Source organism: Ipomoea triloba, chromosome 9 (assembly GCF_003576645.1).
Source record: "Ipomoea triloba cultivar NCNSP0323 chromosome 9, ASM357664v1".
Classification (NCBI taxonomy): Eukaryota; Viridiplantae; Streptophyta; class Magnoliopsida; order Solanales; family Convolvulaceae; genus Ipomoea; species Ipomoea triloba.
Genome location: NC_044924.1, coordinates 4,235,336 through 4,260,272, shown reverse-complemented (window position 1 = coordinate 4,260,272; position 24,937 = coordinate 4,235,336). Strand labels below are relative to the sequence as shown.

The following is a 24,937-nucleotide window of genomic DNA, read 5'->3' as shown; positions in this document are numbered from 1 at the left end:
TCTACTGTGTCGTCCATTGTATTGTTTAGGCGGTTGAGAAAATGAGGCTTTGCCACTTCGCTCAGTCACCGCCACCTCTCAAACCATTTGCTCTACGCAATCTCTTACATCCTATATTATTATATTATGGATATGAATATACAAAAAATCAACAATATTAGTTATTTAATAGTAGATAAATAGTAATTTTAATTAATAATGAAGAAAATCTATAACCACTATTACCACTATTTAAGAACGTACAATATACACCAAGTAAATTTGCTTTAAAGCTCTAATCAGTAAAAGATCACAACAGAAAAAATCAGAAATTCTAATCAACAAAAGACCACAATAGGAAAAATAGAAGTTGCCTGTAACTAAACACTTCATCCCAAGTCAATAGTTGGAATGGAGTTCTATTTTGTTTAAGATAAAAATAAAAAAATTCCAATCCAAAGGCGGCCCAAGGATCAAGAAACAACAGCTGGTAGAATAGAAGACAAGTAAGATTTCCAAAATGTAGGCAAAATTATTTAAGGTGTACAATTCAACCACCGATGGCGTCATGGCGCAGTTTCCTAACAGCCACAAGCTTGTCCAAAAAACACACCTCATATGTATTTCTCAACGGCGAAATCCCATTTTATAGTATAATCATTTCATCTGTCCATAGACTCCGTGTAGAAATCAACATCAAGTGCAAAAAGTCATACCTAAAATTCCCAGAGTCATGGTAAAGCAGCTTAGTCACTTACTCGGACTAGTGACAAGGTAATCATAATGACACAATGTTACAAGTTCGATTCTCAATTACAACAGCCTATTGACTTTCATGGTTTGAGCTGGTCAACTATGGACAACCGAATTTACCCAAGACAAACCCTTAGATAGTGACTTGCGGGTTTTCCTCGTCATTAAAAAAAAAAAAAAAAAAAGTCTCTGAAAACAAAGTTTTTTTTTCTTCCCTCATAGTAAGATGTGGATACACTACACAAACAGTCTGCTAGCAATTTGGCCAACAAGTTGTAATCAGCAGTTTAGTGTGCTTCATAATTTATGTGATCAGCTGACTCGCAACCTGCACAACAAGAAAAGATTTGATACAAGCACAAATTGATTTGCAGCAATGAGATACGAGGAAGCCAAAAGAGAACTCATATTGCTCATATGCTTTCTGTAATTCTGTTGCATGAGAGCAAAGCATCTTGACAATAACTGGGGATCACACAAGTGTAGGTTCAAACCAAAGCTCTAATGACTCAAGCCTCACTAAAATAGGCTTTTTTATTTAATGCCAAAAAGGGATGCAATGTTGTTTTATTCAATAGAGGCAACCACTCTTGGAGTCATTTTCGTATCCCATCAGAGAAGGCCATTTAACTACAATATGTCGCACCAACTAATACTGAATAATACTAATTAAACAAATAAACTGCCAATGAAAGAATGAGAAAATGGTGTGCTACTATTTCCTTGAAACAACACTCAGACACGCTAACCTTATTACAGGTTAATGTCATTTTGTAAGGAAGTCTTACTCAGTACTCAATTTCTTCCAGCAAACCAAAAGAAAAATAATCAAAGGGAAATTGGATTGTCTAACAGTTCAATACTTTTCCTTGTGAAGAATGAAAGCAAATGTTGGCAGTAAGTTTACACTCATATACAAAGCAAAATGACTTGCAGGGTTAAATTAAACGCATCTTATGTTTAGCAAACAAGACAATGAGCATATGCAATCAATAGAATGTCAGAGCTTTCATATGAAGATATGCACATAACTACATAAGTTGACAGAATGTATGCAAACTCAAGAACAAGTTGCATAACATCTCTTAGAATAGGTGAGAAAGTTCAATTTCTTTTTAATGTATGCGAACTCAAGAACAAGTTGCATAACATCTCTTAGAATAGGTGAGAAAGTTCAATTTTTTTTATTTTTTTATTTTTTTGTCAAAGATATGCACATAAGATGAATCTAATAGCAAATTAGCAATTACACAATCTCAAGAGCAAGTTGCTTATTATCCTTTAGAGGTGTCAGAAGGTTCAGTTCACAGTTAAAGGAGGATGGAGAATAGTAGTAAGAGAGCACTACATGACCATGGGCAAAAGGTTCTGGGCAGTCTCTTGCTTTGCCACCATTTGTTTCTATACATTATTATGCATTGCCTTTGAATACTAAATGCCCAGTGGATTATAATGTTGATTATAAATAAAAGCTTCCTACATGCTACAGAGTAATGTTTGCAACACTTAATTAGGTCTGAAGACTCTGGCAATAGCATTTGTAATCAGGTTGTGGGACTCAATATGCAGGAAAGCTGAATACCCTACATTCCAATTATCTGTTAGTGCTAGCAGCTAGAGAGACATAAGTTTTTTGTTCCACACGCCATACTTAGCACCTCTGATTTTCTTTAAAAATTAGTCCTCAAAATTGATAAACTTTTGGTTATAATAATTTCAAATTTGAGCATAACACAAGCTATTTAGCAATTTTAAATTTTCAATGTTCTTTCCAAAAGAGCTCAAAATTAAAACAATATATGGTACAAGGCATTCTTGCTAAAATTGACACAATTTGTAATAATAATTAACAATTTCACTATTAGGCATAACTTGCTCTCAAAATTCATAATCGTGTCATTCTTGTGCAATTTTGAAAGTAAAGAGAACACCTTGCAAAGGAAAGCAACAACAGCCAGAAATAAATGTTAGTATAGTGCCCAAATCATTACCCTTAAGCCGCTACAGTGCTGGCCTCCTTGTCCTCTGCATCATTAGTTGTCCCGTTTGCTTCACCACCTTCCGCATCCTCTTCAGGTGGCTGAACCTGCTCCTCCTCTGGCAATGGCTCCTCCATATAGTCATTCTCAAAAGCATCTGGAGGAACCTCATAGATTCTTACTTGTGGCTTCATTGGGTCCTTAACAAGCACATATTTACCTTCATTCAATTTCATGCACAAGTCCACAATACTCTTAACAATGCCCCACATGTTAGACGTATTCAAATTGATTTGAGCTGCAAAATCTCTCGGCTTATACCCTACCACAGCCAATATCACATGGTTAAAGTGATCCCTTGGATGAACCCTGGAAACATACCCCAACTTCATCATATCCGCACTAGACAACAGCGCTTGCGCAGTCCATTTCGCCAATTTATTAGCATTGTTCTTCAACTCAGTAGCTAACACTGCCCCTCTCTGAGTCTCCAACTTCTGTCTCCAGTCTATCCCCGAGTACTTGGAATCAAATTCATTCAATGCATTCAGGGTCAAGAACGATCGCTGGTTGTTCACCTCGACCACACTATGCACCTCACATCGCGCCACTAAATGCACATCATCATCCAATTTCCACCTCCTGTACCTATAGGCCACTGAGGCCACCTCCTCCCCTTGGGCTGCAAAGGGGTTAGGCTCCTCAAAAGTGAGCTTATTCCCATCCCTTATCAGGACTTGCTGGGAGAAATTCTGGTTTATATAAGCAGCCTCCACGCTCAAGGAATGAGCTGAATTTATATCATCCTTAACATCAGGTAAAGGCTCCTGAGAAGTCTCGTGCACAGAAAGTAAATCCAGCTGGGACCCATCACGTTTATCGAAGAATAGCTTATTCCCAACCCGCTGAACCACTATGTCCCATGAGTAAACCGACCTAGGAGCACACATTAAGGTCGATAAAATGGTATCAGTAGCAAAAACAGTAGCTTTATCCTCATTAGCCAAGCGGCGGATAACTGGATCGTCGGTGGTGGTGATTTTAAAGAAATTCCGATTCTTAAATCTCTCGAGACGGCGGTCGCTCCTGGGAGTAATGCGGTCGAAAGATCGGTCGTAGAATTCGAGGCCGCCGCAGATGAGTAGGTCTTCGGGTTCGGGAACGGAGAAGGATAGCTTGGAGAATGTGGAGAAGGGGATCTGGTCGAGCATATTCCACTCGGGTTGGATATCAACTGAAGACTTAAACACGGCGGACTCGCGGCGTTGGCCCGCATTGGTGCCGGAGCGGTTGAGGTTGTAAAGGCGGTCACGGCGGGCGCGTTCCTTCTCCGCCTCGCGCTTGCGCGCCTCCACCTCCTCGTCTCGGCGCTGAGGGAGCTGAGAGCGCTGGTGGTGGGGGTTAAAACGCCACCTAGGGTTGAATTTGGGGCGGTTTTGGCCGTGGTGGTGGGACTTGGCGGTGGTGTCCACCAAGCGGAAGGATGAATCCTCGTCGGCCGCTAGAGTGGCGAAGGAATCGTCGCCGGAGAAGTCGAAGGCAGAGTCCGCCGGGTTAAGCTTGGCGTTGGGTCCAGGGCGGTTTGAGAGTGTCCTAGACCAATCGGCGATTCGGCCCAGCTTCTCAGAGCGGGAAAAAGGAGCAAAAGGCACGTTCGACGGTTGGTTGGGAAGAGCTATGGAGCCGGTGGTCGCGTCGGGAGGACCCCAACCATCAGGGTTGAATGGCACCGCACCAATTTCAAATCCCACCATTTTCGACGCTCCACAAAGAAAGATGAAGAAACTAAAACCCTAGTTCAGGGGTGTATTGGCAACGATATATAACGATATAAGAGTATAAATATTGAGCTAATTAAAGACAATTTAATTGAATTGATCGGACTTTGATAGTTACAAAATTCTAAATTCTAACTCTCCGTTAACCTACTTGGTTTGTGGACTATGACCCTTCTGGCACCATCATTCCTCAAGTTCATTATCATTCAGAATGAATAGAATACTGTTATATACCTTTTATTACATCATATATCATCTACAAGACTACAACCACCTGCGCAAAATTTAGAAGTTGGTCGCCATGTCCAGTAGTAATCATAACACAGAAGCACTATCGGCAACCAAATTAGGAACACGATATAACTGTTCTGCTCGAAATGAAACAACAACTGTTCTGCATCTACCATTCAAAATTACAACAACATTCACCGCGGTACCTGTACGACCTAACATTCACAAACGCCGCAGCTAAGACAGAACCAAAGGCTAAGAGTCTAACCCTTTTGATTCCGCGGGGGCCTGGAGAAACTACAGAAGCTAGATCATCCACAACATCATGCAAACTTCGGTTTAGGCATAGGCGAGGTGTTTGACTGTGTCGGACCAAGTTTTTGGATCCTGTGGAGAAGCCGCCCCTTTTTGTGATCTTGAAACGTTGAATCTGGTACTACTAGATCTAGAGTTCCGTTGTCTGCAAGTGAGGACTCGAACTGCTCTAACAACTTCACAATCTGTGGGAACTCGGGCCTCTTTTCAGGGTGCAAAGACCAACATTGCTCGATCAAAGCTTTCATGGCGGGAGGGCAGTCCACAGGTACCGTCGGTCTCATATTCTGCAATCATAAAGATCATTCATTTTAGAGTTTTATTAACTCATAGTTCCCTTGTATTTACACGCGGAAGTAAATATTTTTGTAACGAGATAAAAACCATTGGTTATTATAAAGAGATTGGCAGACTAGTGGTGACAACTAGTTAAACATCATATTAAGAAAGACCAAGACTTCTTCACAAGTCTTCTCGCCAATTAAACATAATATGGTGTCCATTAAAACATCACTATCAACAAAGCTCATTGAAAGGTAAGCAAACAGACAATATTTAAATAGTCAGGTTATAACAGATCACCGTTGACCATAACTAATAACACTAGTGATGAAAAGAGCTTCGTCAATTTTCTTTATAGGCATCTAGAAATAATTCTTGTATTGTTATAATCATATGCCAACTTGCAAGTCAAGTCCACAGTCCGATTCCTCGGGCCATACCCACTTGGGTACGATGCTGAGAGGTTTACTACCCTTGGAGTCTGCAAAGGGGCACTAGCATACACCTATTTCATTAGGTGTATAAGTGTATTGACTCTTTGTGCTTCAGTAGGTTGACAAAGTAGTTATGAACAGATACTACATTGTATCAGAGTCAGTAGTACTAAAAAAAAAAACAAATAATTTGGATCATGGCTTATACTCACATTGCGTTTGAAATGACTGTATGTCTGTACTTATCTATTACTGAATAATACTAACCCGTTTTAACATGTGATGTGAATTTATTCTCAATAAGGTGGATAATGAGAAAAAAACTATGTTAAATTCTATATTTCTGAGGATACGCGATGTTCATTAGGGGACGGGAATCATATAAGAGAACAATAAGAAAAAAGGAAAACATAGCGTTTGCAACTTACCTTGTTCACCACAGCAAAAGCAGCTTGCACGGGTGTCATGTCTTCGTAGGGAATGGATCCGGTCACCAATTCCCATAAAATGAGTCCAAATCCGTACACATCAACCTTCCGACCGTATGGCTTGCGCTTGATCATCTCAGGAGCCATCCAACGATACGTACCAGGGTCATCCGCTAGAGGATCACAATATGCCTCTTCGCAAGCTATACCAAAATCAGCAATTTTCAGGTGGAAATCCTCGTTGATAAGTATATTCTCCGGTTTGAGATCCCTATGGATAACGCCCTGTGAATGAATGTATTCCATCCCCCTTGCGATATCCAAAGCCATAACAACCAGTTTTTGTAAAGGGAGAGATTTGTGATCGAGCTTGTGAAGAAATGCTCTCAAACAACCCTCCGGTAGATATTCAGTGATGATGCAAAAAACCGGCTGCTTTCTGCACGCACCTACAAACTACATCAACAGATATTTCCGAACCCAATTAGAAAGGACTTTGAGAACGAGAACGGGCAAATTTTCAGGTCCGCACTAGACAATCATAACAGTCATTTGCAGAGAAGTGTATACAATTCTTATGAGATATATGTAAATATAAAACAATTGAAAATATTAAGCAATAAGTAAAAAAATTGGTGTTTTACCTTTATAACATTTTGATGGTGGAGGCGGGATAATAGAGTAACTTCCCTGTTAAACTGGTTCTCCAACCTAAATCCTAGATTTCCATTTTCGTCATCATCTGGCACTCGGATAATTTTCACTGCAACAGGTTCATCCTTGTATTTCCCATGGTAAAGTTGACTATGTGCTCCATGTGCAAATCTAAGCCCGAGAAAAAGCTCAGAAAGATCAATCATACAGTCATCCACCGAATCTACAGAGGTAACTCTTCCCCCGCTGTGATCAAAATACTTTGTCCAAGCCGATTCCTTCCGTCCTTTTATTTTATCGTGGAACTTCACCAAAGGAAAATGGCGATGTGGACTTGAAGTTAACGGAGAATTTGAACCCGATGATGATTTTAAAGAATTCACCTTTTTTTCAAAGGAATCCTTCTGCAGCAACTTGCCAACAATTCCATTATCACGCTCCCTCCTCCGCGAGTGTGGAGTTGAAAACCTTTTCGAATTAGATCGAGCTTCCTTAAAGGTATCAGACAGTTTCATTTCCGGGAGGGGTGATGCTGCCCGCTGTTTGTTTGTAGAAGGATTGCGCTGAATCTGTGCAACAGTTGGTCGAGTCATAGGATTAACAACGGTTGTCCCAGGTCTCGATTTTGTGCCTAGATTTCTGCCTGGCTGGACAGTTATAGGAAGGGAGTTCAACCTTGCTGCTTCTAACCTATGATAAACAGTGTGAGAGAATTTTGTTCTCCTAATCCAAGATGTAACCTCTTCATCCATGTTTCCACCTACTAAAACACCAGGTAACTAACTACCTCAATCTGTTTCAACTAAGAAGAAGGCTAAGATTCAACAATTTTCTCCAGACCCATCAAAGTTAAGGATGAAGAAACATTCAACCTTTTGGCCTGCAAGAATCCTTCAAACTAAACACTAAACCACCATAGACTTATTCTTGAATCACCAGCTAAAGCAGAGAGCTCCTAAATCTAAACCTACTTGCCAAAAGATCAAAACTTTACTCTCAAACCAATCCATCAAAGAGTAGACCTACCAAGAACATAAAAATGGGAGCTATAACCAACCATATGACCTCAAAGGCTCTCTTTCAGCTTCAAAGTCAAACACCAGCACCACCTTCCTTTGAAGCCTGGAAAATCCCACACACCAAATCCAGAATGAATAAATTAAGTAACCACAAAGGATTAAAATAAACAAAACACCCCAGAAATTAGAGAATAAGAGAATTGAAAATTCAAAAGCATGCTCCACTGGCTTCAAGATAAAGAAATATCAATCATGACAACCCCCATTAACCTACCAAGTACCAACGGAGCTAATCATTGCTGAGATGCACAATCACACAGAACAAGAAAAACCCATTTTCTTATTATTATTAAAAAAAATAAGCACAGGGGATCTGGTTACAAATGCACTCACCTTAATACTAAACTCCCTCGTTCTTCAAAAGATTCTCCGGAAAAACCCCATCTTTGACGCGAATGCTCCCTTTCTTTTCACTCTCTCTCTCTATCTCTCTCCCAGTCATAAAAGTTCCAATCTTTAAAGAGGGGGGAAAAAGAAAAACAAAAAAATCAGAGCCCCATTGATGGTTACAGTATTCTATTCACCTCAAGACTGTACGTATGTGCGTGTTTATACAGACAAGTATACGTAAAGCAACTGTAGATGATTCCTGTGGACCCGGTATTGTTGCTAAGGTTTCTTTTGAGTTCAAAGGGGGGGGGCGGTGTTCAGTGGGCCCCACTAGAAAAGTCAAAGAAGAGATGGGAGGAGACTTGGGAGATGAGATGGCCAATCACAGGAAAATGCTTTTTTTTTTTTTTTGGAGAAAGAAACAAATGTCGCTATCGGAAGAATTGAGGTACGGAAATTAAAGGAGAAATAAAACTCAGATTTTTTTTAAAAATAATAATAATCATAAGTACTCCGTATATATTATTATATATAATAAAAACAGTATATGCTTAAATGGTACGGTGCGCACGGATACGGGTCATTAACGCCCTAACGGCATTATAAATGGCTTTATTTAACGGTTTTTGGGTCGGGTAGTGGACCACTAAACCCGCATGTGGATCCAATAGAGATCCGTTTCTACCTAATTTTATAATTAATTCCAATTTTATTACAATTCCAACTGCTCAAGATTTGGTAAATTTTGATACAAACTGAATTACCAACTGAATATTCAGGCTTTAAAAATAAAATAACAAATATTTTAAAGCTTTAATTTTAATACAAAATTTTAGAAAAATTCTACCTTATCAATCAACATCATCAGCTTGAATGCGAAAGAATAAATAACAATGAACTGCATTTAAATAAAATCGATTCCATTGGAGATGTAATCTCTTACCTGAGTAATCAATCTATTGAGTAATTGGAGACTGAACAATTTAGAGAGTCAAAAACCTTATCATTCATAGAGTTTTTCTGGGTATTTATAGATGTGATGAGATCCCTCTTTCAAGGGGAATGGGAAACCTCCTTTTATGAATAGAAATCGTTTTAGGAAACCATAACCTCTTTTCCATTATACATCTTTTAACAGAATTAGATAGAGAGAATTTTACCCAGCAATTCCGCATTTATACATCACTAATCATTATCGTGAGTCCTTTATGGAATTACAATATTTATTATATAAATTAATGTTAGGAAATAATTATTTCTAACAGTCTCCCACTTGATGCATATAAGCATGACATCTTTATTATATGAATCAACTTTAGGAATAAATTATTTCTAGCACGTGATACATGTATATTTATATCATATGTACATTTGAGGTGATGTGAATGTTATATAATTAAATAATTTTAAACAATGTTAATAATGTATTGACAATATAATTGCGCAAGGTGTAGTACTCGATTCGAAGAACCAACTCAAGGAGAAAGGGACACGTAACGGTCTGCAACACACTTAAGAGGAGGCAACATCACTTACTCCACACTTTGAGGAGGCAACCGACACTTTACGCAGCACTTAATGTTGGTTCGCCGTTACTGGAAGTCCGTTACACTCGTAGCCGTTGCACCTATAGTATAAATAGCGTACCCGGTAATAGGTAGGGACAAGCTTTGATTCATGTACTCAACGCATAGCAACACAACTCTATTTCTTTCCTAATATACTTGATATCCTTATTTACCATCACGTTTGGTAGACTTACCTCATCCATTAATCTTAAAAGCATAGCAATGGAGACACTCGGGAGACGGGATTGAATTATTTGATTTTTTTTTTATATCATAATGCATTATAAATATTTTATTAATTTTACTATAGAAATCTCAACCACTCAAATATATGAATAGTTAAGATGTGGCACACAGCATCACCGTGTGTGATTTCTTAACCTTCCAATATAAAATACTCAGTGCATATTATATCATTTTCTTTGCACATATTCTCTACACATATTGCCTATTAGAATATTGTTATATTCTTTGATTTATGGGAATATTCGTAACTACTATCTAGAGGTATGCTGTATGCACGTGCCAAATCTAATCTTGTGACATTAGTCGACAAAGGACCACAATAAGATAAATTAATTTAGATTATTTAATTTACAGTTGCCCAACTCAAACCAAGAAGTCCGATAAACATCTCTTATGAAAGTTGAACTTGGAATCTTGTAGTTACAAACTGTTCGACTAACTTGGTTGGGATTGCTCGAATATTGTTATATTCTAATAGAGGGGGAAGCTTGAGTTATAAGAAAAAAATGGTTATATGCCCAGGAAAGTGACTAAATGGTTGATGTGCCAAATGCCAACGCTTTAACTGGTCTATCTGTGTGCCAACTGCCAACGCAATCAGGGGAGGAGAAACACAATGTCAGCTCAATCTGAAAGCAACATCCGATCCATCTACTTTAATAAATACATATACAACAACAAGATTCAGAAATCATCTTCATTAGTATAATCACAGTCATTGTATTCATCATGATAAAACATATCTTCCCTATAACATTCTTCATCTTCCTGGCTCTCACACTGCTTCTCTTTGCAGCTTTTATGCACTGTGTCTGCTTCATCTTCTTGTAGCTTTGTTTCCAACTTAGATTCCTTGGCAGGTGGCTGCAAGTTATTAACAAACAGTTTTGTGAGATGTAAAATAGACTAAAATCTTAGAAATGGGCTGCCATTATTTCGAAGAAAATGAACAAAAACGTGAGCCATATGTAAAGCAGTATATACAGGGAAAGCAAACCGAGAATAGACAGCACATACGTTGTCATCATCAAACAGTGTCTCCAGCACATCAAAGTTGATTTTCGAACTTAGTCTCTGGAACACATGTAACATGGAAGTCAGGCAACTGGAATGAAAAGCCACATGCCTTCAACTGCCTTAAAGAAATAAATTAATCTTTGGTTCGTCATTTTCTGGACTGATTTTTCTTATTGAATACCTTTTTCTGTAGCATTTTCCGGGTTGCTTCTGCAGCAGTCTGAGCAGGACCAGCAGTTTTCGCTTCTGCAGCTCGCTTCTGTCTTCGTTTCTGATTCAAAGACAATCAAAGAGATAACTTTCATTTTCTATGAAGAATAATCCACACTATACTATTAAATTATAGATTATACTTTATGGATCAATTTACGTGAGATTTGCATTTATACATCAAAGTTCAGGGGACTAAAGAACACAACAGATCCATTTTTTACTAGTTTTAAGGTTTCATTATTTTCTTTTTAGGGAGTGACCCCCGACCTCTCTTGATTTTGCCACAGCAGCGGCTGCTGCAGCTGCAAGTTCGTATGCAGCTTGCACATCATCTGAAAGCCCGTCAAGATTCTTTAAAGCGGCGGCAGCTGCTTCTTTAGCTGCTTGTTCCTGCAAAGTAAGATAGTAAGTGACTCGACCTTAGTGGGTTGAATCTGTCGCTTATACATCTCAAGCATATAAGCGAAGCATTGATTACCTGAATATATTCTTTGTTAAGTTCTTCCCAAATAATTCTCTTTTTTCTGCTCTCCTCTTCAGTATGAATATAGCCATTCATCTTTATATTGAAATATACACACAAAAGAAGTGACCATAAAGACCAAATTTTGCATTATAAAATAAATAAGGGTATGCAAACTCATATTCACACACCTCAGCATCATCAATGTCGGAAAGGCTGTCTGTTGATGTTTCATCATCAACAGAGGGCATGTTTGCAAACTTCTGGGAAGTGTCTCCACCATTGTCAGTGGCAGCTGCTGAAATAAATATAACATTTGAATATAAGAAAGCTGAGAACATAAATAGAAGTATAATGACTGGGAAGGAAAAGATCCCGAGTTCTGGGAAATAGTTTAGACAACGCATACAAGCATGTGAATCTGCCATCGTGTTCCCTTTCCCATTATCTCGACTTTCTTCAGAAGTGAACTCCCCTTCCTAAGCATTTGGATAAGCTTTTTCATGTGAGACATTAAAAACTCAATGTGAAAATAAACTTATAATCCTAGTAGTTCACACCCACAATTCATATGTATGCCAAAAGTAGAAATCAAAACATAATATAACAACTCCTATTCAAAAGTTAAAGAACAAACATGATTGTGTTTTTGCAGAAACCTAACGGTGACCAGTTGTAACTACTCGTATAGTGTATGATTAAACAATAAAAGTGATTCCTCAACTACCTGAACAGATGGTTTGGCTAATCTTTCCTTTTCAGAATTTTGGAAAGCCGGAGGGTCTGATCCGCCCATAAGACCCCCAGAGAGTTCAATGAACTGCATAAATGAAAAAATAAAAAAACAGAAGCATTTGAAAAGTCATTCACAAAGAAAGGTAGATATGAACCAAAAGGATGCAGTCACCTCTGCATAACAACTCCTGCAGAGCCCGTGAGCAAAGTGAGGTTCTTTGCCCTTGTGTTGGCAAAAAACTTCCTTCGTCACAAAGTCTCGGGGCATTGTGTCTGGTAGTTTACAAGAACGATTCTCCTCTTCAATCTCCTTAGCTTTACACTCAAGCTCCTCAATCTAGTAGACAATGGCAGATTGGCAGGCAGGATTCACTAAACGAATGAGCCTTGCTCTCAAAGGGTACAAACACGATGTGAAAGATATCTAAGGATATTGATATCTATAGGATGGTCATGTCACTAATTAGTACTTACAGTTAAACTCGCAGAATCCGTAGTCTCAAATTCAACCAATCGTTTACTCAAAGTTGCTTCGCATATGTGGACAACTTTCACCTAAACAGAAAGAGCAAAGTATATTGATATAATAGAATTAAATTCACATTCATAAAAGAGAGCACTATTGTATAGAAAAGATATCTGAAGCAGAACTTAATTAACTTTTGCAATACATATACTTACAACATCAGATCTTGAATATCTGAACCCATAAGAAAGTGCAGAAATATACAATGCTGCACCACAAATCCCACCTGGTTTTCTACCAGTCTGCAATTAATTTAAAATTTTCATGAGAAAGGCCACTTAGACATCACAAAATCATTCATCTATCAACTAAAGAGAATTATTTTTAAAGAAAACCTGCATCCAATCTCGTTTCATGCTTGCAACAATCTGCAGCGCTCTCTTTGAGACACAACTCTTGTAGTCACCTTTCATTAAAACTGATGGAGGAAGAGAAGTCAAAATTATGCATTTCAACTCCTACAACCCACAATGATTTGGAAGAAAGCACATTCGATAATTATCTAATCATTTTGGATGGAGATGCACCAATTCATACGGACAATTAATCATTATCCTTAGCAATTTAGTTAAGACATCAGAAATGAGAAAAAGGGGACAGGTTTAAGACGATGAATTATTTTGACCCTCAGTCCCTTACCATTAGTATAGCGATGCATGAAGAGGCTAGGATCAACAGGTTTCTGAACAATTGGATGTTCTTCGAGGCTCAAAAGCTTGCAAAGTTGTAAATATACAGCACCCAGTACATAACTATAAACAGAAAACGCAATAATTAATTCGTATCATAAAAGGAAGACTCAACGTAATATCAAACCAAGGTGAATCCAACTATCCAAGACACTAAGATGAAAAGGTGTTTAATGAGTCGGAGAATATCTCTTACACGTTAACACTCAATAAAATGGCGAAATCAATAAGTAGAAAAGGTTTTGACTTCATCCTGCAAAAGAGACATAAATTCAGCATTTTACTCATCCCCCAAACTGTGACCCTAGCTTATTGAGTTACTCACCGACAAGCAATGTAGAGGCACGATGCTGCAACATGAGTAGTTATCCGTCCTTTTGTAAAACTGCGTTCAAGAGCTATCTGGAATTACAGGTTCAATTAGACATTTAGATAATTTCGATAACCTAAAATTTTTCATACAATTCAAGAAAAGATATAGGGACCAACCCGATAAAAGGCTGTAGCTTGAGGTCCAATATCATCAAGGAGATTCAATTTATGCATCAGATCTGTGATGTGATTGCTTCCTGTAGCATATTGTTGTTCTCCTCAAATATTTTATTTTTTTAAAAGCATTTAATAGTTCCTTTATTGTTGTAGTCCAACATCATCAAGGAAATTCAATTTACACATCACAAACCTTTCTCCAAAGTTCTCCTGAATGATTCTGAATATTCACTTTGCACACTCCTTACAAATTTTCCAGCTAATCGACTCTGCAGATAAACATGGTTTAGTATCACGATTCCTAGTATTACTTTTCTCCACATAGGAAAACAATGAAGCACACAAGGATTAGTGTTGTGAGAAGGATTTGGATGATTCCAAGTGCATAGTATGACAGTCTCGTCTAACCAATTCCTAACATTAATAACTTCATGTCGAAATGTGTAAGCAGCAAGAATGTCCACCTTCATATACAGCATTGATTGTGATAACCCAGTCCTAGAAACTTATAAGTACAACCTAGGATATTACACACACACACTAACAAACACGGGATAAGTTACAGACCTCTCCTCCGGGGCCTTTCACAAATGTTGGATATTCAGCAAAGAGGTCTTGAAAATGTACTCTTCCACACTCTGTGCAGCACCTGACAGAAGGGCAAGGCACAAAAAATATATCGACGATAACAAGTAACAACTAGCCATGATAATTTGTAATTTTCCCAGTAAAGCGAGCAGCCATATATACTCACGTGTATCCACTATCATGATCACGATCCGCAGGGCAGTCCCTGACACAATTTGGACACCATACCATGCTTCTCAACTATAAGTCTGTAACTGAAAACGGTCCACTAAAAGGTTTAGGATCTCAAGCTTTCAACCAGACAAAATCCTAAACAGAAGAAGTAATCATTTCCACATGTGTGGATATTATATTAGTAGGTCTTTCTATTTAAAGTAGTAGTGGCAAAAAAACAGAATCTAAACTAACAATTTTGCCAGTTATAATTTAATCTATAGAGCGCCCTGCTTAAATCTTTAATTTCAGTTGATTACTTAAACCCTGACAAATTTATACCCGAGAAAGCAAGATTCAGTGGGAAACACAAAACCCATAACAAACACTCACTCTTCCAACTATCACCATTTCCATTCACCAAACTCTAATTCTCGCCATTCTTTAAAGGTTTGAGGTTTTGAATTTTCAAATTGCAGACAAATTAGTGAAAAATAAACAAACGGCTTTTAGGATAATCTTTGAAGTAAGAACCTGTTCCGATCAGCTGATTCCCGATTAACCGTAGGAGGTGACTTCCGATATACTGCCGGCGTGGTGTTCATGCAGAGGAGAAGAGCTTTCTGTGGTAATTGCAAAACATACTCTTTTTTGTTGCGGTTCGAAACCTACATCTCAATTGACCCAATTAACTAAGTAATGCCCAACTATCCACCTGATCACAGGTAACTTATCTGACAATTAAGAGTTCTAAATATATTTATAAGGATTTTCTAGTTCACTTTGGGTGTTAGACACTTTGACCATCCGTACAAGTACACCAAGTCCAAAAATATTGTGTCTATAATTAATATGTTATGTGTCTTTAGTTAATAAATTATATTTTTGTAAGTAAATTGAAAACACAAAACATACTAATTACATGTACATAATATGTTTACAGTATGCACATAAAGTTAACATATTACATACTTTTAATTTATTAACAAGTACATAATTTGTTGATTGCAGATATATAATATGTTAACTACTAACACAAAATTTGAATGTTATTTTATACTAGAGTATACTAGAGTATGAACTCTAGTTTATGGTATAATTTGCCCAACAGAGGTCATATCCCAATGTTATGGGCTCTGAGTATAGAGAAATCTTTCGCCATTTTCATTATCCATTTGTCATACAAAATACTCCAAATGACAAATGGGCTGCCGTTTAGGCCCATTGTGGCCTATATTTCCTATTTTCTTTCTTCTTTTCTACCAAAATGTTGAATTCTTAACCCGAATTCTTAACCCTAAAGACCTCCCACGCTCCGACCATATTTCCTAGTAATGAAGAAGATGCAACAGAGAAATGAGCATTGATATTTTTATTACTAGTAAGATTCGAACATTATTTAGTATATAATATTACGAGGATATGATATTTATTAACCTATGATAGGATTTGAACCCTACGACTACTAATAAAACAAAACTTTATTTTGAGTTGGTTGACGCACTTGATGGACCATTGTCCACCTTGCATTATAAAAAATATCATTCAGGTTATGTATTGGCAGGTAATATATTATGCCCCTAATTTTATGCATGTAAATAAATTAAATACACATAATATGTTAAGATTGTACTGTTAACTATAAGTACATAATATGCGGTTAATATATTATGTGTATGTTGTCGACATATTACATGTCCGCAATTAACAAATTAAGAACTTTCAATTTATTTACAAGCACATAATTAATTAACTGCAGATACAATTTTTTTTTACTAATATTCAAGGTAGACCATGTTCCATGATATAACAATTGTTAAAATCAAGGAGCTAAGATTTTGCATGCCAGCATGCAACATATCCAATTGTGGATACCACATTTTTGGCCATTATCGTCCTGTGACATTAAATATCTGTGTGTGTGTGTTAGTGGGTGTTTGCAATAAATTTGAGCTAATACATATGATATGTACCGTGGGGCTGTGCTCATAAATACTCACAACAACACATAATTTGGATCCTTCAATCACACAAGGGTCATCATGAGTTTCAACGTAACTACACTATCTTAGGGCATAAAAATATTACCCAAGAGACTAACACTCACAAAAATTTTAAATTTGCATAATACAATGAGTATAATTATATTTTTGGGGTGATATAACTATAATATTGTTTGTATTATTATTATTGTTGTTATTATTAAACAGGTATGATTTGCTTGATACAATTTATTACTCCGTAGTATTTTATTTTCACACAATTGACAATGTTTAATAAGCAATCAAACATTCACAACCAAGAAGTAATACTCTTCACAGTAGTGATATTTATATATCCTAGTAAGTATTAATAATCAAAAAAATGATCCCCATAAAATCTATATATATGCTGGAGGAGGCCAGGGGTGATAGGTTCCAGTATAGCTGGAAGAGTGGTGCATTGAGCCTCCCAAATACTAGAATGATTGCACAAGACAAAACAGTCCACGTGTAAGAATTGAATGTATTGGATAACAAACTTTGGCCACTGCTAAACAGATAAGAAGAGAATCATTACGTAGATCAGATATGAAGAAGATAATCAACAATGATTTTAGCCGATTGGCTTGCTGGCCTGGTCACACCTACTCATACAGTCATACGTACAGTAGTATATTGCAATTTTTTTATCATTTAAAGTTAGAGATAATATATATTTACTATTAATTATTTATTAATTTTTTTTAATTAGAAAAACGCGTGATCATCAACTATTTTATAGTCTTTGGAGGAAACAATATAATTTCAAATTATAAAAACATTTGCTTTGTGAATTTAGATTGGTTGATTGATTATATTAGTTATTAGTTAATTTGATTAACGATTTTTGACATTTTGATATGCAATCCTCTTTTTAACTTTTATATATATATATATATATATATATCATAATTCATGAAACATTTGTGTCATAGCCAATATAATTACACTAGTACATATTAGACCTATAGTATACTTTAAAAAATTTGTATTATAAAATTAAAATAGTTAAAAAAAATCATGTTATTTTCTAGTTTTCTTTACAAATTTATTTTATGCGATAAGAGTTAAGACCCTTATCTCAAACGAAAAATCTTAACTTCGTCCTCTCAAAGAACATCATCCTAAATGCTCTGAAGAAGATTATCAAGAAACTTCACTCTCATAGCATGCAATAACAAAGCCGCCCTTGTAAGTACGATATGTCCACCACTTTATTTCATTCACGATATATATATGCTATACTTTAACCCCTCAAGGTTAATTAGTTCATCATCTCACTTTTGCAAGCATCAAATGTGGTAGAGGGATCAATTTTCACTCTAAATTTTATAATATATAGATCGAAATGGGTTTGTATCTTAATATATATGCAAGTATGCAACATATTTATTGGGTGACGAATTTTCCTATGGTTTAGACAACAACATATGTGCCAAGTTGCTTTGCAATTTTAGAGGACTTGCACCGATAAAATTAAGCTGCTTTTTAAAGATTTTTCTCTTTTCAACTATGTAGGGGAGAAATTTCTATAATGCATAAAGACTCTCTAAAATTGACATTTTCACAATTTAAACATTTGTTTACATCAAAACTCACTAGAAATTTCTCTGAAACATTTCATAGTTGTCTTAATAATTTTAAAAATAATAATAATAAATTAAAGGCACATTTCCTAAATAGAAACACATGCATAATTAAGATCTTATATTTTTTTATATGAATACCATGCATTACACTATCTTGTTCTACCTTAATTAATATTTATATTTATGTATATTTAAAGAAAAATATTTAAAAATGTATTGGTTATATATATATATATACACACACACAAACACACGCATGTTTCTAATATATTATATATATTGTTAAAACTATCACTTTTACGTGTTCTGTTTCTGTTTTTTTTTTTTTCCATGCTACATAAATTAAATTATTTGGACCATGTCAAAGAAATTTCCAATTTATATTAATTAATTGTTTTATAATATGGTCTACGGGTTATTATTTATTGAGAGCATGTGCAATGTACCTAGCTATGGATTGAACAAAATGGCAATTGGAAAACGACAGCTTTCTAAAAGTCCAACCATGTTCCTTCAGATTTTGACGTGAAACGACAAATCAAAATAACTTACCCCACCATGGTAGGTATTAGTGTATGAGTATGACCGATTTTCCCTGGTTCCATTTCAGTTTCAGATAGAATGTTAGTACTTATTATCTCACATTCTCACCCAAATTTTGATTAGATGTTTTTTTTTAGTCGCCAGCTATTATTTGATAGTATATACTGAATAAATTTTATATTGTGATCTTATCAACTAAAGAAACACAATAAGGTAAATTAACCTAGGTTGTTTATAGTTAACCGATTTAAACTAAGAAAGTCATTAGCGATTAGATAGTTAATTTTATTTAGTATCATATAGTGAAGTATGCATGCATGATTTAAAAAATATCACAATAATCCCACTAAAAAATTAAAATTGTGTATTTAATGAGGTTTAAATGTTCACATGGACCATTGTCTGTGAGACAGGTCGGGTCAATATGAAATATAATACTTATACTAGCAAATGCACTGGCGGATCCAGCATGGGGCAGTGGGGGCACCTGCCCCCACTCACCCCACCCACACCCCATATATAGCCTTTGTATGTATATATGTATATATAATACATGTTTTAGTATACATATTTAAAAACAAATATAATAAACAATAGATTTACTAAACTAGATGGTTGATGTGTGTATTACTTAATAATGAAAAGACGTGGGTTCGAAACCTTTAGATAGCATATATAACTTTTTTTTTAATGCGCTTCCTGTGTCTTTTTATATACTCCGTATGTATATACTAAAAATAGATAAATGTAAATAAGAGATTATGTTGATTAGTTGGTAGGTGTGTTTGTGCTGCAAATGGTTAGGGGTTATAATCAAATTAATTATGTTTCATATTTTGTTATGAATATTTTTATAAAATTTTGATATATTTTATTTTTCGCCTATATCTAATAATGTTTATGATTATACGGAGTATTTCTTAAGTGTTTTTTTTTTACTATTTCTTTCGTATTAACGTTTCGCCCCCACTAGAAGAATTTTCTGGATCCGCGACTGAACAAATGTAATACTAAATCATGAATAAAATATTTATTACTTATATGGAAAAATGCAATACTTTTGAATGAAAATGTAATATTTTTACATTTTGATGTAAAAGTATTACTTTTTTCGTCAAATGTATTATATTTTTTCTTATAAATAATCAAATAAAAAAATTGTGGAGATAATTAAAAAAAAATTATCTTCATAAGTGAAGTACTTGTGCTGTTAAAAAAAAAAAAAAAAACTATGAAGATAAAAGCAAAATTATTTCCATCCCGACCTCTCATGGATTCCAAGAGAAATTAGGTTTGGTTTTTTTACCCAATCTATGCCCATTAACTTAATTTCAATATTATTTCTCAATAAGATTGATTTGTTTGGATTTTGGTCTTCTCAAACAATATGATTGTTCCACGATTTTGGCAAGTACTGATATGAGAAATTAAATAAAGGAGTTGAGAATGTTAACAAGCTAGATAGAAATGAAAGAGATCAATTCATACACGAAAAACACAGAACATACGACGTTGCATTAAACACCAAAAATTAAATGCTTTGATCTCTATCAATTGCTTGGTTAAAAAAGAGGGAATATTGCTGACAATTTTGAGTAGCTTTGATTCCTAGCAATCTTCTACTCCTTCCCATGTTATCAATTGTTCTCAAAACACCGTTGATTTTGAGAGAAAATTATTAGGGTTTTTATAACAAATTAGGGAAGCATGTCAAATTGACATTGATTTGTGTTTTTGAAAAAAAGTTAATGAATTTTAATATTTACTCTTCAATCATATCATTGTTAATTTTAGCATATACTTGAGGGACTAGTATGTCCAACAAACAATTCAAGGACTAAATTAAGTCACAAGTATAACGATTGAGTTTACCATTATAGCATAATTGAGGAACTAAAATTGACATTTTTCCAAATAAAAATAAAATAAAATTTCCAAATGTTAGTTTGAGTTCATTATACAAGAGCTAGTTAATTAGCAAGCCTTAATTACAATCATGCATAGCAACGTTGTTATATCTGATCTAGCAAACTTTCAAGTCTACAACTCAAGGAATAAAAGAATATAAAGAGTTTATTACCGAAATGGTTCCTCGACTATTGCGAAATTACCAATTTGGTCCTCAACAATTTTTCGTACCCAATTAAATCCCTCGACTTTGAAAATTTTAACCAATTTGGTCCTCCGTTTATTTTGTCGTTAAAATTAGGACCAAATTGGTAATTTTGCTATAGTCAAGGGACCAAATTGGTAATTTTTTTATAGTCAAGGGACCAAATTGGTAGTTAATTTTTCACTGAAATGATCCCTTGACTATAGAAAAATTACCAATTTGATCCCTTGACTATAGCAAAATTACCAATTTGGTCCGGATTTTAACGGCAAAATAAACAGAGGACTAAATTGGTTAAAATTTTCAAAGTCGAAGGACTTAATTGGGTACAAAAAATTGTTGAGGACCAAATTGGTAATTTCACAATAGTCGATGGACTATTTCGGTAATAAACTCAAGAATAACCATGCAAAACTATGGAAACTTCAAAGAAAAACCCTATCGACTAATTATTATATTCATGGTCAAATTAATTCTGCTTTACTACCCTAGGTAGCCAGTGGGTACGTAGCTTCTTTCTTCTACGTCATGTACTCATGTTTGAATTATATCGAGTCGGGTACACCTCATCTAACCAATTAATCCAAAGTAAGTTTAAAAAATTTACTTTACTAATTGTACATTACAGGGCGTAAATTCGAATTCAATCCTTATCATTAATAAAAAAAATTAAAGTATAGTTGTATAAAATTGACCTTGTTACGTTGTTGATACTAGTGGCATTTGAATGCTAATATGTTACTTGAGACAGACGAGGAAAACCAAATCGATCGAGCCATTAAAATCATAAATAATTATCAATTCATAATTTAGAATTTACAAACAATATTATATTTGCAATACTAATATAAAAACATGCATGTTTTTTGATAAAGCAAAAAGGCAACATTTTTTTAAGTATAAAAAACGTATGTATATCAAATTGCGATTATATAATTGTGATTATGATTAAGACCAAATTATAAATATGTATTTAGAACATGATAAGAAGACGCGGCGACCCACAATGCAGGACGCAACAGCCAACAAGTAATTAACCAGTTTTGACAAGAATAAACACACCTGGATACACGTAGACTTGATTTTTCAGTTTCTGAATCTTATCTATGTTGGAAAATTTTGACTAAGAATATTTCGTGGTACAAATATTTATGGGTCAAAAATATTTAATAGGTGAATGAGATATTGATTCTCGACCTATTTGATTTTCGTTAATCAGAAAAGAGTAGCTGATTAAATAATATGGAGATATGTGCCGATGGGCCTCCATATTATATTTGTTGGGTTTTGGAAATAGTGGTGTTTAAATAAAAAGGAGACATGTGCTCCCATTTTATTTGTTGTTGTGCACTTGTGCTTCTCAATTCGAAAATCAGATGGGACAAAGCATTATGGTGGCTGCAATTTTATTCCCACGTATGTACAATTCCAAAGCCACTTCCTTTTTGCTCTCTTGGAATAATAAACCCACACCCCACTTCAAATTGTTTAAGACAAAGAATGGAATCTCTAATTTTTAAAAGAGTTTGTCCCACTCTCTTTTGTTTTGTCTTGTTGTGCCCATAACACATGTTTCCACTAAGTGGTATTTAATACCTCTTCAGCTCATCCGGAAAAAATATAGACAACACTCACAACAGTACACTTACCTTGCTCTCTTTACTCTACTCGAAAATAATCTGTCTTTCTTCCTTTCTCATCCCAAACCAAGAAACCAGAGTGCGAAAGAAGAACAAGAGTGCTGTTTCTTCTTCTTCTTACTCCAAGTGTTCAACTTTGCTCTAGTTCGCTGAAAATAGTATAGGTTGAGTGCTCAACTATACTATTGTAATCCATTTTATCCTGGGAGACCGACACTACAACGCTTCTAGCACCCGTGGGAGGTAGCGAATCGGTTTTAAGGAAAGTGTGGCATACACGACTTGGATTTTCTACTTTGTATTGTTATTTTCGGATTTATTTCTTACGAATTTAACAGTGTTGTTATTGTTGTTATTGATGTACTGATTTGTTGTACCTGTATACGTCTACTTATTGTATTCTCTTCTTCTACCTTTCTGTAGTTAGATAATTATTTTGTAACAATCTATAACCACTAAAGTGGTAGACAATATTTTATTTTCGCCGCATAATAAACTAGCACACAAGAAAGTGTGTGCATCAGATGGTTTGTTGATACAATTAATGATACTACCACCCTGCCCTATTATTGTAATTCACATTAATGATGATAAATAAACAAGGATATATATATTAATCTCACTTTTAAATTTTAAAATCAATCCCAATTAAATTGGTCAAGCAATTGATTGGTAATCATTAAGTTTCAAGTGTGTTACCTATTCACATAAAAATTTTAAAGGTAAAAGTCACGAGCATTTTTAGGATGTTTGTATGTACATGTACATTGAATTGAGCTCCGGCTATAAATGTTTTAGTAGAGTGCAGAGAAATTTTCCCTTTTTTTTTAAATACTAAATTTGCCATGTTATTAAGTCATTGATTTTTCTCCTCCCTCATAATATATCATATTTCTCAAGCTCAAACTCTTACCTTTTTTACTAATTTTTGTAACATATTCCATTTCATTATGACACTATTAAGTGGTGCAAGTTAATAGGTTATTTATGGCCCTTATGTTTGTGGTTTGAATCGGGCATAGTAACGATTTCAGTTACGGAGCTTATAATGATGACACATAAGTTATTTAAACATGGTCATCCCACTACTCCAGTGACAGTTTACAAAACTACATCATCTAGTTACACAAGACATTAAGTGGTAGACAACAATGTTTAACCCCATTATATTGGAGTTGTTGAGACAATAATGCTATGAAGGTATCAATTATGACTAGAGGTATATGCTTGATCCTTTGCTTCCACTATTTAGGTTAGTTTATCACATGTATAATATACGTATTATTCTAACAATTTTGTCATGTTAACACATTTGTTAATTATTTTAAATCATTTACATCTAAATTTTACCTTTATCTTATTTATTTATTTTAATTTTGAAATTTATTGAAATATATAAAAATAGGTTAAGGTATTAAAGTAAAATAATCATTATAATATAAAAAATTAACTCTTTAACCATATTAGTGATATTACATACCTCAGTTTTAACGAAATAAAAAAATATAACATTCTCGGCAATTTAATGTTTTCTAAGGTAATCTAATAATTCATGAACCAAATGCCTTAGAGTACCTTTATTGAGCATGAGAGTAAAGATGATATTGTTTGTTGTCGTCGTCTTCCTTTCTTCTTAGTTGCATGGCTTTTTATAATGGAAGTATATTCATGGCATTCACATGCTTTTTCACGGTAATTGTGCGATAGTAGTAGGATTACATTTGGGATTTAATTGTATGATAATCCCCATAATGGAGATCAGATTTAAAGGTTTCATTTAATTTGGAATAATTGTCATTATTATTCTTCAATAATAGTCACTTTAATTTGATCAAATTAATTTCATGAGTTGGATTATTAATGTCTTATAAGCTTTCTTTTTCGTTTGACATATATCTCCTCCCAAAAAGGTTGAATTCCCAACCCCAAGAGCCTGACAAATAAAGCATATGGGAGGATGTAAATCATAATAACTAACTGAACACAAAAAGTCTTCATGTAACCAGTTGAATTGCCCATGCGGGCAGATATATATCATCAATACTAAATCCAGCTGAAAGTCTAAACCCCCATTTGAGAGCTAGCAATTCAATATTCCAAAG

General features: G+C 35.0%; 3 protein-coding genes across 6 annotated transcripts; all 3 read right to left on the bottom strand.

The window, feature by feature from the left end:
- Positions 1 to 349: 349 nt before the first annotated feature.
- LOC116028475 (eukaryotic translation initiation factor 3 subunit D-like) lies at positions 350 to 4,517 on the bottom strand. Of its 2 annotated transcripts, none has more exons than XM_031270195.1 (2): positions 2,724 to 4,517; positions 350 to 1,060 (listed from the first exon to the last, which is right to left on the bottom strand). In XM_031270195.1, the coding sequence occupies exon 1, from the start codon at positions 4,463 to 4,465 to the stop codon at positions 2,726 to 2,728; it is 1,740 nt and encodes a 579-aa protein (XP_031126055.1). In that variant the 5' UTR covers positions 4,466 to 4,517; the 3' UTR covers positions 350 to 1,060; positions 2,724 to 2,725. The 2 variants fall into 2 exon arrangements, with proteins under 2 accessions (XP_031126055.1, XP_031126056.1); XM_031270196.1 differs by lacking the exon at positions 350 to 1,060 and adding an exon at positions 2,474 to 2,677 and having other exon boundaries at positions 2,718 to 4,517.
- A 177-nt stretch (positions 4,518 to 4,694) lies between these two features.
- LOC116028476 (serine/threonine/tyrosine-protein kinase HT1-like) lies at positions 4,695 to 8,402 on the bottom strand. The gene is made up of 4 exons (XM_031270197.1): positions 8,246 to 8,402; positions 6,824 to 7,955; positions 6,180 to 6,635; positions 4,695 to 5,322 (listed from the first exon to the last, which is right to left on the bottom strand). The coding sequence occupies exons 2-4, from the start codon at positions 7,583 to 7,585 to the stop codon at positions 5,044 to 5,046; spliced, it is 1,497 nt and encodes a 498-aa protein (XP_031126057.1). The 5' UTR covers positions 7,586 to 7,955; positions 8,246 to 8,402; the 3' UTR covers positions 4,695 to 5,043.
- Positions 8,403 to 10,583: 2,181 nt separating this feature from the next.
- On the bottom strand, positions 10,584 to 15,637 carry LOC116028401 (transcription factor IIIB 60 kDa subunit-like). Of its 3 annotated transcripts, none has more exons than XM_031270118.1 (20): positions 15,464 to 15,637; positions 14,943 to 15,030; positions 14,756 to 14,837; positions 14,382 to 14,457; positions 14,189 to 14,268; positions 14,025 to 14,101; positions 13,896 to 13,952; positions 13,650 to 13,762; positions 13,346 to 13,428; positions 13,166 to 13,252; positions 12,959 to 13,039; positions 12,657 to 12,821; positions 12,477 to 12,569; positions 12,159 to 12,228; positions 11,941 to 12,044; positions 11,765 to 11,845; positions 11,554 to 11,676; positions 11,255 to 11,344; positions 11,074 to 11,130; positions 10,584 to 10,920 (listed from the first exon to the last, which is right to left on the bottom strand). In XM_031270118.1, exons 2-20 carry the CDS (start codon positions 15,005 to 15,007, stop codon positions 10,741 to 10,743), a joined length of 1,764 nt encoding a protein of 587 aa, XP_031125978.1. In that variant the 5' UTR covers positions 15,008 to 15,030; positions 15,464 to 15,637; the 3' UTR covers positions 10,584 to 10,740. The 3 variants fall into 3 exon arrangements, with proteins under 3 accessions (XP_031125978.1, XP_031125977.1, XP_031125975.1); XM_031270117.1 differs by having other exon boundaries at positions 11,941 to 12,047; positions 14,943 to 15,085; positions 15,464 to 15,635; XM_031270115.1 differs by having other exon boundaries at positions 11,941 to 12,047; positions 15,464 to 15,635.
- Positions 15,638 to 24,937: the final 9,300 nt, after the last annotated feature.